The sequence below is a fragment of the Phocoena sinus genome, chromosome 7 (assembly GCF_008692025.1).
Source record: "Phocoena sinus isolate mPhoSin1 chromosome 7, mPhoSin1.pri, whole genome shotgun sequence".
Taxonomy (NCBI): domain Eukaryota; kingdom Metazoa; phylum Chordata; class Mammalia; order Artiodactyla; family Phocoenidae; genus Phocoena; species Phocoena sinus.
In genome coordinates this window covers 21,558,492-21,575,005 of record NC_045769.1, presented here as the reverse complement: position 1 = coordinate 21,575,005, position 16,514 = coordinate 21,558,492, and the positions used below count along the sequence as shown (strand labels likewise).

At 44.8% G+C, this 16,514-nt stretch overlaps 1 protein-coding gene across 12 annotated transcripts in view; it reads right to left on the bottom strand.

Moving 5' to 3' along the window:
- Positions 1–16,514, bottom strand: part of MREG (melanoregulin) — a 122,139-nt gene that overhangs the window by 66,286 nt on the left and 39,339 nt on the right. For 10 of the 12 annotated variants that reach the window (XR_004350761.1, XM_032637802.1, XM_032637798.1 and 7 more), the window contains 2 exons: positions 14,300–14,413; positions 4,414–4,504 (listed from right to left, as the gene is read on the bottom strand). Coding sequence is in view for 11 of the 12 variants with exons in the window: in XM_032637802.1 (XP_032493693.1) it covers positions 4,414–4,504; positions 14,300–14,413 (205 nt within the window). In the remaining variant the exon portion in view is untranslated. Of the gene's footprint in view, positions 1–1,286; positions 1,792–4,413; positions 4,505–14,299; positions 14,414–16,514 lie in introns of those variants that run through there. The other 2 variants (XM_032637804.1, XM_032637805.1) reach the window with 2 other exon arrangements.

Genomic DNA, 16,514 nt, shown 5'->3' with positions numbered 1-16,514 from the left:
AATAAGAAGGTTGGATTGTTCCTAGAGCAGTAAGGATGCCTGTCTGATTAAATCAAGGAGTGTACAGTGTGTAATGTACCAGAAAATAATAGTGGACAGGAGGGAAGGGGTTATGTAAGATCTCAAAAATCAAGGTAAAATGTTTGGACTCGATAGAGTAAGAAAAGGTAAATCATGCTTTTAAAAAAGTTGTGAGGGACTTCCCTGGTGGCGCAGTGATTAAGAATCCACCTGCCAATGCAGGGGACACGGGTTCAAGCCCTGGTCCAGGAAGATCCCACATGCCGAGGAGCAACTAAGCCTGTGTGCCACAACTACTGAGCCCGTGTGCCTGGAGCCCGTGCTCTGCAACAAGAGAGGCCACCGCAATGAGAAGCCTGTGCACCGCAACGAAGAGCAGCCTTGTGGCAACTAAAGAAAGTCCTGAAGACCCAACACAGCCAATAAAAAGTTGTGAAAGCTTTATCATATTAGCTACATACTTCATAACAAACACTGGCTTCCACGTTTGCTTACCCAACTCTGGAGTTCTGCCTCATCTACTATTTCCTAATTTCATTTTAAATATTTTGTTTCTGTCATATCTACCTCCAAGTCATGCCCTAGTGAAACCTTAATTTCATCAGAGTCAGGATATAAAATAATTGCTTACAATCACCGCCCTGAACAAAGCTGTGTTGGATGGTGCCTTCACAAAGCCACTTAGCACATCGCTAATGTGCATTAAATGTTCTCACACTTCATAGCTTAATCTGTAATGAATCAACGTCCCAGTGAATAAGCTGTCCCTTGAGAAAAATATGTACTTTTTTTTAATGTGAAAAGTATTTCCTTGCACTCAGTCACTGCGATCGTCTTCTTTCAGTAATAAAATTGAATGACAACGTATCCAACTTTTTTCCTGGGTGAAACAGAAATTCACAGTTGCCCATTTCACTGAAACAGAAATAGGCAGTCACAGTTGTATTCAATCGGACGCCTATGCAAACTTCTCTCCCCTACTTCTCTGCGGGGTCACTGCACCCGAATTCTTGCCGTTTTCCACAGGCTTCCAACTTGGGTCTCAGGTGCCTCCGAGGATCTGTGCTTTCAGGCAAATATTTTACCCGAGAAACAAACCCAAGGAACAGGATCTCCTGTAAGGAACCCAGGGGCTTAGTCTGCGCCTCAGTGTGACCTTAAAGCAAGCGCACGTCCCCAGCTCTGACGAGCACACAAGTATCCGCACTCCGCGGCGCCCGGCAACGGCCAGGGAGCTCCAGATCGCGGCCGGGGCGCGCACCCACCTGACCAGGGGCTCCTTCTCGGGCACGGCGGGCTCCTCCAGGCACCCGCACGGGCAGCAGCAGCGGCACACGGTCCTCAGCCAGGCCCTCAGCCCCATGGAGAGCGAGGTGCCCCGCCGGCGCCGGACGACTCCGAGGAAGCCGCGGCGGCGGCGGCGAGCGAGCGCGGCTGCGGCGCGGCCACCGGACCGGCGTCCAGGTGCGGGGACAGTGGCGGCCGGGGCGTCGCGGGCCGGTCCGTGCGCATCACGCTGCGGCCGGGGACGCGGGCAAGGCGGGAGGCGCCTTCACGGCCCCGGGGCTGCAGGGCCGCGCGCTTTCCTCCACTTGGGTTTTGTTTAGGGCGCGGGTTTTGTTGGGACTTTTCTTCTCTCGCTTTAATTCCCCGGGCGCAAATTGGGGCGCATGCGTTCCCGAGACGCTTCGCTGCTGCCCTCTAAGGAGGAAGCAGGGACTCCAGCCGCCAGACGGCAAAATCCGAGGGCACCGTGGGGGACGGGGCTGAGGGAAGGAGGGGCAAGCCCTCGAGTCACTGAGCACGAGGTTGGGCTGGAACTATTTATACTCCCTCAAAGGTCCTCCTTCCCAGCCCCACCCTTGCCTTCAAAGCGGAGGTTAGGGCAAATTTTTAACATGTCAGTCCCACAAAGAGTAAAAGTTAGCGAAAGAATAGGGTTGATGCATTACAGAAGTGAGTTTTTTTAAGTACTATATTCACAACGAACTTTAAAAAATCGTTTTCAAGTCTCCCAGTCCTTGAATAATTCCCTCAAAAAAGGCAACCTCTATCAGTATTTTGCGACTTTCCAGAGCTATTTCTGTGTGCGTGTGTGTGTATATATTTACTTACCCTTCTGCGCACTTGTAAGTATAGGCACCCATAGTCCTCTCCCTTTTTACCCCAACAGTGGCATACTCCACACATTTCTGTCCCTGGCTTGTTTCACTCCGTTTACCATGGAGACTGTTCCACCCACAACATGTATAACTTCCTCTATCGTTCTTTGCATTTACGCATTTATGTAGTTGCATTTATGTAGTTGATGCCCTTATGTTATTTTAACCAGATCCTTATGAATGGACATTTAAGTTCATTCCAGCCTTTTGATATTAAAATAATGCTGCACTGAATATCCTTTCACTATGTGTTTGGACATGTGTATCCCTTGAATAAATATTTGGCAGCTGACTTTCTGGGTCATAGGTACGATGCCTTTTTAAATTTTGATGGATCTTGCCAAATTGCCCTCCAAAGAGGTAATTCCAATTCCACTCTGACCAGCAACATATGAAAGGATGTTTCCCTAAATCCCCACCAATACTATGGAATTTTCATCTTTGTCAATCTTATTTATTCAACAAATATTTACTGAACATCTGTTATGTGCCAGGCATGTTCTAGGCTCTGGGAATACAGCAATGAACAAAAATCCATACTTTCTTGGAGCAAACATCCTAGTAGGGAAGTTCCACAAACGAAACAATACATTATTGAGTGCGTTAGAAAGTGGTATGTACTATGGAGAAAAATAAGGCAGGGAAGGGGATAAGAAGTGCCAGGAAGTTGTATGTGTGTGTGTGTGTGTGTGTGTGTGTGTGCGTATGTGCTGGGGAGAGGGGTGGTGGCTGCAGTTTTAAATGGGGTGATCAGGGAAAACCTCCCTATATGGTGACACTTAAGAAAAGACTTGAAGATGATGAGCAGGGCTTCCCTGGTAGCGCAGTGGTTGAGAGTCTGCCTGCCGATGCAGGGGACACGGGTTCGTGCCCCGGTCTGGGAAGATCCCACATGCCGCGGAGCGGCTGGGCCCGTGAGCCATGGCCGCTGAGCCTGCGCGTCCGGAGCCTGTGCTCCGCAACGGGAGAGGCCACAACAGTGAGAGGCCTGCGTACTACAAAAAAAAACAAACAAAAAGAACATGATGAGCAAGCTAGCCCTGATTTCAAGGGGAAGAGCATTTCAGGGAGAGTGAAAGCCGTGTGCAAACCCCCAGAGAAGAGAGAATAAACAGTAGGGTGCCTGAGAAAGAGCAGGGATTCCAGGGGCCCTAGAGAGGAATAGGCCAGGAGGAAGAGTAATAGGAGATGACAGATGTGGGGCCTTTGGGGACATGGCAAGGACTCTGGATTTTGTTCCATGTGGGCTGAGCAAACCTTTGGAGGTTTTCGAGTAGAGGGAGAGAAGTGGTCGACCTAGATGGCCACAGGATCCATTGGTTGTTGTCTTGAGAAGAAACTGGGTGTCAAGGGCTGTTTTAGGGAGAGGCAAATGGAGGCCATTCTAATGACCCAGATGACCATGATTTGGACCAGGGAGGAAGCAGTTAGAGATGGGCAGAAATGGCTGGACTCTGAATGGAATTTGAAGACAGAGCCAACGAGACTTATAACAGATTGGAAGTAAAGTATAAAAGAAAGAGAGGAGGGAGTCCAGGGTTTGGGGCTTACACGCTGTGAAAGTCGAACTGTCACTGATTGATTGTGATAAAGGATGTGGGATAGGCAGGCTTGGAGGGCTGAGGAGGAAGAGCAAGAGTTTATTTTTAGAAGTGTCAATTCTCACGGGCAGTGTGTTCATTTAAAAGTGTGTTACAGGGCTTCCCTGGTGGCGCAGTGGTTTAGAGTCCGCCTGCCGATGCAGGGGACGCGGGTTCGTGCCCCAGTCCGGGAGGATCCCACATGCCGCGGAGTGGCTGGGCCCGTGAGCCATGGCCGCTGAGCCTGCACGTCCGGAGCCTGTGCTCCGCAACGGGAGAGGCCGCAACAGTGAGAGACCCGTGTACCGCAAAAAAAAAAAAAAAGTGTGTTACAACACGTAAGCTTATCCTGTTCTGCCTACATTATGAGGCTGAAGGAACTTATCAAGTACATATTCATTGAGAGGCTGGCTACTGAGAGTTAAGGAAGGATAAGAGAAGGTCCCCGAGGGCTCTGACTTAGCTGGGGAGACAGGATATGGACCCATGATGAAAAGTTGAGAGGACATGACAGAGTACCAGCTGTCACCACGCAGCACAGGGCTGTGGTATCAAGCCCAGCACCGCGTTATTTATCACTTGCAACTGTGCCAGGATGGAGTACTATGTAGTATGCTCTGAAATTGGATTTTGGATTTGAGTTCACCTACCTAGGTTCAAGTAGAAAGTGGGCCAAGGGGGCTGCCAGCAAGAAGATGAAAGCTAGGGTCTGACGGCTTCTGTTAACTATTGGAGTTGGATCTGTTGAGAATGGAGAAATTAGAGAAGGCATTCAGCTCCTGGAAAATACAGGTACTCTGCCCCTTTACTAACCTTGATCTTAGACAAGTCACTTAATTTTTCTGAACCTCAGTTTTCTAATTTGTGAAATGGAAATGATGAGTCGAGCCCTACCGACTAGAAAGTTGTGAGACTCGAATGAGATCATTTGAAAGCCATAAAGTACTATAGAAATAGCAGAATTCAACACAGTTGACTGAATCCAAATAGTATAGGCCTGTTGAGCAAATGCCAGTTCCAGTACTACTCGGCTTACATATGACAGTATTTCTTTTCACGTTTGTACCTCTGCCATGTGTGGACATCTTTCATGTGGTGGGTTTCAGACAGGATATTTCTGGAAAGCCATAGAACCATGTCTATATAACAAACTTGCTCAGGAGGTTAACGCTCTGCTTTACTAAGGATCACATGTAGTGTTTGCCTGCTCTAACAACTTATGAATGTTTTCTTTTAAAATTAACGTTGTGTTAAAACTTATAAATGAAACATTCCTCTAAAAAACTGAAATATTACAATTACGGTTCCCTCTGATCACAATCCACACTCCTGTCTCCTTTCTAGCCTCCTCAGGGTAACCGTATGCTACAAACGTATGCTACAAACCTTTTTCAGTATGCTACAAACCTTCTTCTGGACACACATACACATATGTGCCCCGTGATGTATACATAGCATCATTGTGTATGTTGTCATTTTTTTTTCTGGCTGCGCCACACGGCATGCAGGATCTTATTTCCCTGACCAGGGATTGAACCAGCGCCCCCTGCAGTGGAAGCGCGGAGTCTTAACCACTGGACTGCCGGGAGAATCCCTATGTTGTCATTTTTGGTAGTGAGGTTGGTTTTAATATACAAGGTACGCATTCATCTACCTGCAGGCTTTTTCCACTTAATAATATGTCTTGGAGATCTAGCCTTATTAGTACACATAATACTACCTCATTCTTTTTAACTGATGTGAGTATTCTATTTACTAGTTTTCTAAGGATTATTATGTGTGTTTTCAAAGTATTCATCTTCCCAGAAGTTAAATACCTTCATGATTTCTGTTTTTGGGAAACTTAAGGAACGACAGTGCTACCAAACCCCGCAGCTTTAGCTTGCAGATATCTGAGACCATATTCTGGCACCCCCATCTCCTGTTTCAGACTTCATTAGCAAGAGAGCAGCAAGCTTTCCTTTCTTTAGAGTGATGCTAGATTGTTCCTACAGCCTGAGTTGACGCCAACACCACCCACCACTGGCAGCAACATCTGGCATTTACCAAGAGCCCTTGGGCACCCGATGTCAGGGGAGTGGGCAGTCCCCTGAGGCAACTGGTGACTCATAGACCCCATTAGCTGTTTGTTTACAAGGCAGAGCTGCCAGCCTATAGTTTCAGATTTCTCCGTGGCAGGGAAAACTCTAGAGTTTGCTTTGAAAACAAGTAGTACAGTTTGAAGTCCTCTTTCTTTGAGAACCTACTGATGACTTCTGAGCGTTGGAGGAAAAGGCATACACAAGACGGGAAAAACTAGAAAATCAAAATTCTTAAGTTCCAACACCACATCATTAGTGCATTCCACAGAAAAGCTATGCTTGCAGCAACACAGCACAAGCCGGTGTCATTCGATTATTCATTCAACATGTATTTACAGAGCCCAGTACTAGGACACAATGGTGAACCAGAATGTAGGTTCCATTCATGGAGACGGGGACTTGGTTCTTTGCAATATTCCAGCATCTAAAATAGTACAGACCTATCAGAGACTTAATAAATAGAAAGATACACTGTATCACAACTTTTAGAACAGTGCAGGCACATGGTAGACACTTAATAAATGTGTTGAATAAATATGTGTATGAAAACAGAAAGAGCTAGTGAATGCAGAGTTTGCATTATGCCAATTTCTGAAGAGTCTATTAATGAGCTGCCCAAATCCAGTAGAGAGTTAAAAACCATTGTCTTCCTGGGAGAAAAAGGACATCTTCTGAAACAAGCCAGCACCTCAAGCCAAGGCCAGCATTATCACTCTCCCCAAGGGGCCCAAGATGGACAGCCCACATGCCTCTTAGGGGACTCCAGAAAGGTCCAGAGACAGGACTGGATGTCACCAATGTAAAAGCACACCAAAAGTCCCCGTTGGTCTCTTATTTCTGCCTCTGTAGTATGCCTCAGCCCTCCTTTTGGTAACAGCTCTTTGTTTTCCTTTGAGGAACAGCCCCCTCCAATTCCACGAGTTGGGCAGACAATGAAGACACTCCTCCCATCCCTCAGCCCCTGACCCCCAACAAGGGATGGGCAGGTGACCAAGATGCGCCAGCCCAGATACTTTTCCTGAAATTTGCAACTTAAGGGCAAGGACCCAAAGATGGAAAACGGCTTGAGTTATGAGGTATTCTGGGGACAGCATCTTGAAGAGGAGGTCCAACAGCAATGGGCATTTTTATACCTGGAGCTTTCCTGTTCCTGTATTTTCCAAAATCTAGTTTGTCTAGCTATCTAGTTTTCCCGTCATTCTGTGGGTTACTCCATAACTTGTTGATCAATACATTTTTTTTTCTTTTTTTGCTTGAGTAAACGAGAATCAGATTCTGTTGCTTTCAGAACTAAACCCATACAGTCCCACTGCGGGAACTTACAAGGCAAAAAAAGGGTACTTGTGACGGGGGGGGGGGGGGGGGGGGGGGGGGAGGGGGGAAGAGAGAGAGGGAGAGAGGGAGGGAGGGAGAGGGAGAGGGAAAGAGAAAGAGAGAGAGAGGGAGGGAGGGAGAGAGAAAGAGAGAGACAGAGAGAGAGAGAGGGAGAGAGAATTATGAAAGAAGAGTTCTCTCTCAAGCCAAGCACAACAATCCAGTTTGATTTAATCAGGTGAGATTTTTATTTCTATTTCTCTACTTGGCTTCTTCCTAAGAGAAACAGATATTGTCTGCCATCTGCAAATCCTTCAGTTTTATCACTCTGTGGTTTCCCATAATGCAAAATACTTTCTAAATTTTCAAACTATTTTTATTTGGTATAGTTTGCTGGTCAATTTCACTTCCTTCCCTCCTCCCAAATGTATACTCTGAGAAAACCTGAATGATCAGTTCCTGTTCCTTCTTTAGTTTTAAGCAACAAACATCTTGCGTCCTCAAAATTTACTAAATAACTTCATACTCAGGAATGTCTAACCTTTTAAAAGGATGCCCTTGGAGAGAATAAAAACATATAAAGTAAGCTAGAACAGGTATAAAGCATATGGAGAGGTTCTTCAAGAAAACTGGATTCTTTTTTTTTTTTAAGATTTATTTATTATTTATTTATTTACTTTATTTATTTTTGTCTGCATCAGGTCTTAGTTGCGGCACGTGGGATCTTCGTTGAAGCATGCAAGATCTTTCAGGATCTTTTGCTGTGGCGCGTGGGCTTCTCTCTAGTTGTGGCACGCAGGCTTCAGAGCACATGACTCTGTAGTTGTGGCACGCAGGCTCCAGGGTGCGTGGGCTCTGTGGTTTGCAGCACGCGGGCTCTCTAGTTGAGGCGCGCGAGCTCAGTAGTTGTGGCGTGCGGGCTTAGTTACCCCTCGCAGCATGTGGGATCCCAGTTCCCTGACCAGGGATGGAACCCACATCCCCTACATTGTAAGGCAGATTCTTTACCACTGGACCACCAGGGAAGTTCCTGAAAACTGGATTCCTATAGTCCCAACATGAAGGGAATCTAACCCTGCTGTGTGTCAACTCTGTATAATACTTTTTTGTCTAGATCTTTGTGACCTCTGTGATAATCCTCTGGGTATTAATCAGCAACTAATTGTGAATGACAACATCACTCAGACTAGTTTAAGTATAAAAGGAAATTTACTGGCTCAAGTATCTGGAAAATTCAGGAAGTGATGCTAGCTTTAAACTTAAATGGATTCAGGCACTCAATAAGGGTTGGTCTCTGCTAGAGATGGAATGTTTGTGTCTCTCCCAGATTCATATGTTGAAACCTAATCCCCAATGTGATGGAATTTGAAGGTGAGGCCTTTGGGAGATGATTAGGTCATGAGGATGGAGCCCGCATGAATATGATTAGTGCCCTTATAAAAGAGGCCCCAGAGAGCTCCCTCACCCCTTCTGCCAAGTGAGGACACAGTGAGAAGATAGCTGTGTATGAACCAGGAAGCAGGCCCTCACCAGACACTGAATCTACTGGTGCCTTGATCTTGGCCTTCCCAGCCTCTAGAACTGTGAGAAATAAATTTCTGTTGTTTAAAAGCCACCCAGTCTATAGAATGTCCGTTACAGTAGCCCAAACAGACTAAGACACTCTTTTCTTCTCTGGGTCTGAGTTGGTGACACTCACAGGTCCCTGGTAGCCCTGGATTTCACCATCTTTTCTGCTGATAATCTCAGCAGAAAGAGAACAGCTCCTTCCCAGTTGATCAGCAGGCCTGGGCCCAACTTTAATTGGCCTGAATTTTCAAAGGGAGAAATACACCTACTGAGTCTCATGTACACTCCTGCAGTGCTCAAGTGAAGAGGAACGGGGGAGACAGAAAAAGTAAGCCAATTGTACTAAGAGTGGGAGAGTTTCCTAAGGAAAATCAGATGGAGCAACAAAAAAAGGGAATGGATGCTGGCAAGGAAAAACAACATATGCCAACTACACTCAGCAGTGGCAGCTGCTGATGCACTGGTGCAAGCATGGTTGTGTGTGCCACATAGAATGGACAGAAAGGGCCGCACAAGGACGAGCCAATCCACGGTTCCATCAGGTCCAATGCACAGAAACTCAGAGCACAGGAGCTGTCTGCCAGAGGGACTTCAGTATCCCACTGCAGTCCCTGAAAATGCAGATGGGTAAGTGATGAGTTCAGCAGTTCTACTCCCAAAACCAAAGAGAAAAACAGAAATTACTTTACTGGCTGTAGAGGAGCTCTCACATGAGGCTGTGGCACAGGCAGAGTTTCTCAAAGGGTGATCTTAAACTCCTGCATTAGAATCCCTAGGGGTGCTTACTGAAACTCCAGACTCCTAGACCCTAGTTGAGGTCATCTGACTTGTAAGCTCTGGGGTTGGGGCCCCAGAATCTGCCATTTGATCAGGCTGCCAAGCAGGGCTGGGACCAAGGTGCAGGTAATGAGGTGCTTGGGGTGCAGCAGTCAAGGGGGTGCTCACTCTGGGATCAGACCCTGCACCTGTGCAACCCTGAGAGCAAGCAGGTCCTTAAGAGTTCCACCCTAGCCCCTCACTTTCCTCACCCTAGTCCTGGCCCTGCTCCCAAGGCTTGGGAATTCTGAAGCACACTGTTATAGACTGAATTATGCTTGCTCCAAAATTCCTTTGTTGAAGTCCTAACCTCTAGTACCTCAGAATGTGGCTGTACTTGAAGATAGGGCCTATAAAGAGGTAATTAAGGTTAAATGAGGGCATTTATCCAACATGATTGGTCTCCTTATAAGAATAGGAGATTAGGACACAGACACAGACTGAAGACCATATGAAGACAAAAGGAGAAGACAGCCATCTATGAGCCAACCTCAGAATAAAATCAACCCTGCTGACACCTTGATCTCGGGCTTCTAGCTTCCAGAACTATGAGAAAATATATTTCTGTTGTTTAAGCCACCAGTATGGTATTTGTTATGGCAGCCCCAGCTAACCAATACACATACCATGTTTGAGAACCGGTGGCAAGGCTGTTGAGAGCAGGGGCTCTCCTATCACACTGCCCCCACCGTGGCTGCAGTCAGGATTAGGTGAGATAATCACATAAAGCACTTCATACAGTTTCATGAAAAATGGGAAGCAAGCACCCTGTAAATGCTAGCTATAATCATTGTTGTTAATAAAACATATGTACTTTAGTCAGCTCCTAACCCATCACGTTACACAGCCAATTGTGACCACCTAAAATTATTCAACTTAGCAAATACTTATTGGGTGTCAACTTTATAAACACAGCACTGTGCTCAACCTCTTCTGGAATCAAAGATGAAAAATGAGCAGTAGTCATCTTCAGAGCGCTACCAAGAGTAAAAACTGGAAAATTATGAAACTGAAATGTCCATCTGTGCTGCAATGCACCCATCATTTTGATTCCTGCAACGTGCCCTTCCTTAACTCACTCCTGACTTTCCCATGTTTAACAATACTGCCATGCCTAACTCCTATGGGAGTTAGCTATACTCCCATAACTAACTATCCTGTCATACCTTTACTAACTATACCCCCATGGCTAACTATCCTGCCATGCCTGACTATACTGCTCCCTCTGACAATATTCCCACATCTAACTATACGTTTATCTAACTCTACTGTCATAGCTAACTATCCTGCTACAACAAACACTTTTCAGATGCCCAGAACAGCCTCAATTCTCACATCTTCAGATGTGATATGGAATCGGACCTTTTCCCACCTCTGGAAAATCACCTCCCCCTACAATCCCAAGAATTCTGCATTCTCCAAAGTCTATCTACATTCCACCTAACTAAATCAAACATAAACCTGGACCCATTAATCATGCCACATTTATTCCTAATTCAATTAAACTCACCTTCATAAACATTTATTAAGCATCTGCTGTACACAAGGTGACACAAAGTTTTAAAATAAAAGACATGCATCAAAAACTATAATAATGGAGAAAACATTACCACCATTCATATTGCTATGAAAGGCCCCTAAAGGTTTGTCCCAACTTACACCCAGATCCTACCAATATGAATGTTAATAGACAACAAGAATTATGCCAATGGGTTTTTAGTTTCCCACTCATTTATATTACTTCTTTCTCCATAACACTCACAGGGATGCAGAAACAGGTCAAAACCCTGGAAATTTTCCATGCGAGTTCTACAAATGTAAAAGGACCAGGTAAATCTTCCCCTATAAACCCTCCTGTAATTCTCCATGCTGCCATCTCATGGGCTCCCGTTGTAAATGAACTGCAGTTTCTTCGGAGATGGGACTAAGGATTTGACATAGGTTAGAAAGCTTTCTTTCACTCAACACAGGGAAAGTTGTGATCTTAAAGGGCCACTGCAGTACTCAAATTGGAGGTTTAAACAGGCTCGAGGCTAAACTCTAAACCTGTCAGGGCGCTGCTAAACTGAGCAGTAAGCCCTCCCTTCTCTTGACTACCATGGGCCAAACTGCACAATTACTGTCTAACTCTTTCATTTGATCTTATTAAGCATTGCTACTTGACTTATTAGCTTGAAAACCATGGAAAAGAGCAGAGGCTATTACATATATTTCCTGACTTATCTAAAAGGAGTAATTTAAATAATGATTAAAATGGAAGCCTTTTGGGCTTCCCTGGTGGCGCAGTGGTTGAGAGTCCGCCTGCCGATGCAGGGGACGCGGGTTCATACCCCGGTCCGGGAGGATCCCACATGCCGCGGAGCGGCTGGGCCCGTGAACCATGGCCACTGAGCCTGCGCGTCCGGAGCCTGTGCTCCACAACGGAAGAGGCCACAACAGTGAGAGGCCCGCGTACCGCAAAAAAAAAAAAAAAAAAAGGAAGCGTTTTTGGTTTTACACTTTATTATTTTATTTTGCTTTTTATCGACTTAAATAAATCTATCTTGGAAACAGCTGGATGACATAAATTCGAAGGTGGGCGTGCAATTTCCCGGGGAAAGAACTTAGTTTGGTGAAAGGTGTTGATAGGCCACCTGGACTGTGTAAGGATTCCCTCTGATAAATGGGGTAGAAGAGGGGAAAAAAGAGAACTACATTGTTCTCCATAATGATGGAGGCCAAGTATGAGTGTGAGGAACAGGGAATGGGGAGGAGCAGCAACAGAGAAGATGCATCAGGAAGGAGGGAGGCCGGTACCAGAAGAGCACTGGCAGTGAGCTGTACCTGAAGGAAGGTGGTCCTCCACCCCTCCATCATGCAATAGCACCACATACCAGTGCTTAGACTGGGAAAGAGTCAAACTCTCAACAAAGCGATAGATGCTTAATGCCCTACTTGGCCAAAGTTCTGGCTCTTTTAAGTACATGCCAAGAGGGTCCTTTCATCTGACTGTAAAGTTTGCTACTTAAGTCTGTGAACTCCACTCTCCCTTCCCTTGCTAAACCCTGCATTAGCTCTGCCTGAGCTGTTTCCAATCTAGAAAGGCCTCTGTCACTTTGGGTAGGGATTTTACATGGAGCCACCCTCCTTATCTCTTACATCTTTCCTGTACACCCCATAAGAAGATGAGGTGTCCTATATTTTGTCCACAGGCTACTTTGATCAACAGGACTCCTCAGGCCAAGGCAGACCCATCCTTGCCCGGTTCATATTAAACATTGATGGTTTCCTGCCTCTAGAAAATGTATTATAAACATGAAGAGCTGGTATAACAATTTAACCCAAAATTTGAGTATATTCCCTTCATGATTCCTGGCATCACTGATGTCCTTGACAAGATGAAAGAACCCTTGAACATGCACATCTTGGCCAGATGGGAGAATGATTTCCAGGGCAAAAGTAAGACTTGAAAATAGAGGCAAAATCCTTAATTGCTCCCCACCCCCGATACCCAGAAGAGAGGTTGCTTTAAAGATCTTGAGAGGAAAGAAAAAATTTAACTTGGATAGAAGACCTCTGGTACAATAGTAAGTCTCCAGTAGGAGAAAAGCAAAGATTCTCAGTTTAGAGGAGGTACAGGCCTTCATTCCTCCATTGCAACACCTCATGTAACCATGCAAGAAATCTGGAATCAGGGCTTCCCTGGTGGCGCGGTGGTTGAGAGTCCACCTGCTGATGCTGGGGACGCGGGTTCGTGCCCCGGTCCGGGAAGATCCCACATGCCGCGGAGCAGCTGGGCCCGTGAGTCATGGCCGCTGAGCCTGCGCGTCCAAAGCCTGTGCTCCGCAATGGGAGAGGCCACAATGGTGAGAGGCCCGCGTACCTCAAAAAAAAGAAAAAAAAAGAAATCTGGAATCATGCATTGGGTTTCCAGAGAAGCAGATTCTGAGATGGAGTGAGCTTACAGAAGGTTAGCAGGAATTATTTGTGGCTTACAGGAGGCCTAGTGGGGAGTACTCACAGGTTATAGGAGGCCTAGTGGGGAGTACTCACAGGTATAGGAGGTCTACAGGGGAGCACTTACGGCTTGCAGGAAGCCTACTAGGAAGCACTCGTGGCTTACAGGAGGCCTAGGGGGAAGCACTCATGGAATCAACACCTGTGGAAGGGAAGGGAAGAAAAGGGAGCAGGGCTGGGCTTCAGCCAGCCCTAGGGGAACTTCATGGCTGAGCTGTTTGGGTTGGTAAGAGAGGGCTGAGCCTTTCTACTCCCATGATAATCAACCTCTGGATGAGGGCCACCTGGGAAGGGAACATGACCTTGGCGAGGGCAGCTCTCTTCAGCTGAGGCTGTCCAGCAGGGGGCTGACGGATGAGGGCTGTCTGCTGGTAGTAGCCGGCCCAGGAACTCCTTTCCTCCTGAGGGAGGATCTGCGTGGCACGTCATAGCATCCACTGCCCAGCAGCCCCTAGACCTAAATCCATCCCTGTGGTTGTTCCACGAGCTCAGAATTTCCTTCCTCTGGAAATGCCAGGAATTCTTTTATCAGATTACTTCAAAATAAGATAGGCTGATCTTTATGTTTTTCCTTCCTTTATTTTACTGTGGTAAAATATGTTAAGTCCTCCAGGCATTATCACAAAATCCTTCTGCTCTTAGGAGGGAACATTCTAGAAATCAAGGCTCAGAGAATTCTGTCCAACAGTGGAGGCAATCCCACCTATATTAAATTGATTAAAAATACATGCTGCAATTTGGATGAACCTCAAAAACTTACGGTAGGTGAAGAAGGCCAGACACAAAAGGTCACATGTTGTATGATTCCATTTACATGACATATCCCGAGTGGGTAAATCCATAGGGATAGAACTCCACCTGGTTGTTGCCAGGGCTGCAGGGAGGAGAAATGGGGAGCAACTGATTAATAAATATAGAGTTTCCCTTTGGGAATATTTTGGAACTGGATAGAGATGGCGGTTGCAGAGCACTGTGATATACTAAATGCCACTGAATCGTTCATTTAAAAGTGGTTAATTTTATGTTACGTCAATTTCACCTCAGTTTTTTAAAATGAGTTTTTAAAAAAATCATCTTCTTTGGAGGCAGTCTGTTATATTAAAATTAACCCTCTACTGGAAATTCCCTGGCAGTCCAGTGGTTAGGACTCTGTGCTTTCACTGCCCGGGGCCCGGGTTCAATCCCTGGTTGGGATTGAAAAAAAAAAGGAAGAAAGAAAAAAAATTAACCCTCTACTGTAGGAGTCTCCGGCTTTTTTTTTTTTTTTTTTCCGGCTTTTGAGTAACTGGATATTATTGAAACATTGTAACTCTGTCCTCAGAGTAAATTTAGATTACATAAGGCAAGTCAGGTAAAACTCTGTATTTAAAGTCAAGCATCCTAGTCAAGTAGATACTGAATAGATACACAATTATGTATAACTATAAGCAACTGATTTAAACGGGGCAAGTAATTTCTGTTTACAACTAAAGGATATTTTCCTACAAAAGGAGTATGGAGTATTGTGATTAATACAGCCTTAAAATTTTTTGAAATAAAAATAATGTTCAGATATTTCAGGATCTCCAAAATGACTTGGAAAGGCACACTACAAACAAACAATTTTTTAAAATACTTGATGAAAAACATTCATCTTTTACTGGTAAAAACATGAAGAACTGCATCTGAATACTTTGCTTTAATGTGTCTGGTGTTTGGTGACAAGAAAGACAGAGTAACAGTGTAAATATATTTGTTTGAAGCTAAACGTTATGTGAATTAAGCTATATTTAAACAAATAACTCCCTTTACCCCTACGACCACTCCACCACTATTACCCAGCATAGTCTGAAATTCCATAAGAGAAATTTAACTTTGAAGTAAAAGGAACAGTCCAAAACCCATGAAACAGTTAAGATACCAGGACCTTCAAGTGTCGATTTAAAATATGCCTAACAGGGACTTCCCTGGTGGCGCAGTGGTTAAAAATCCGCCTGCCAATGCAGGGGACACGAGTTTGATCCCTGGTCTGGGAAGATCCTACATGCCGTGGAGCAACGAAGCCTGTGCTCTAGAGCCTATGAGCCACAACTACTGAAGCCCGAGTGCCACAACTACTGAAGCCCACACGCCTAGAGCCCATGCTCCCAACAAGAGAAGCCACTGTAATGAGAAGCCCACACACCACAACGAAGAGTAGCCCCCGCTCACCACAACTAGAGAAGCCCATGTGCAGCAGTGAAGATCCCACGCAGACATACATACATACATACATACATAAATTTAAAAAATACGCCTAACAGCAAAAGTCCATGTTCTAGGCAAGTGAGAGTCAAATCAATTATCCTCTCCCCTATCCTCTCTGATAAAAGAACCATTTATAAATTTCATTGTTTTTCTAAAGCATTCCAAATTTGAAGTTTCTGTATAAAATACTTTCTGAATTTCAAAACATATTTAAAACCTATTATATAATGAAATTTAAAATTTTAATGTTTATCTGAATTTTCAAGAATGCAATTTTCTTTTTTTCTCTTCAGTACAGTTACTCCAGACTAAAAATTTTAATTTGAGACATGGCATTTTGAATTCCATACAAGAATTTGTATTTCTGCACTAAAACTAACAAGCTAAAGTTTCATGTAAATATGATATAAAACATGTGCTTTAAATTGAAATAAACTACATTTGAAGTGTGTTATGTTTGTAAACCAAAGTTGTCTTTTAGAAATTGACTCCAAAAAACTTAGACAATCCAAAAATATATACAAATCAACAGCAAAGTTTCCACTTGATCTTTCCAGGCAGGATTTAAATGTGTCATATCTTGATGTTTTCCCAGTTATAGTGTATTAATTTAATTCTACTTGATCTTGATATATTCTGGATATTTTCTCAAACATACTTGAATTTTGAAAATTTGAATTTGTATAGCATCATGGAAGGTGATATAAAGAAGGACTGAGGCTGCTAAGTTAGGGCAGCCAAGGCAAATG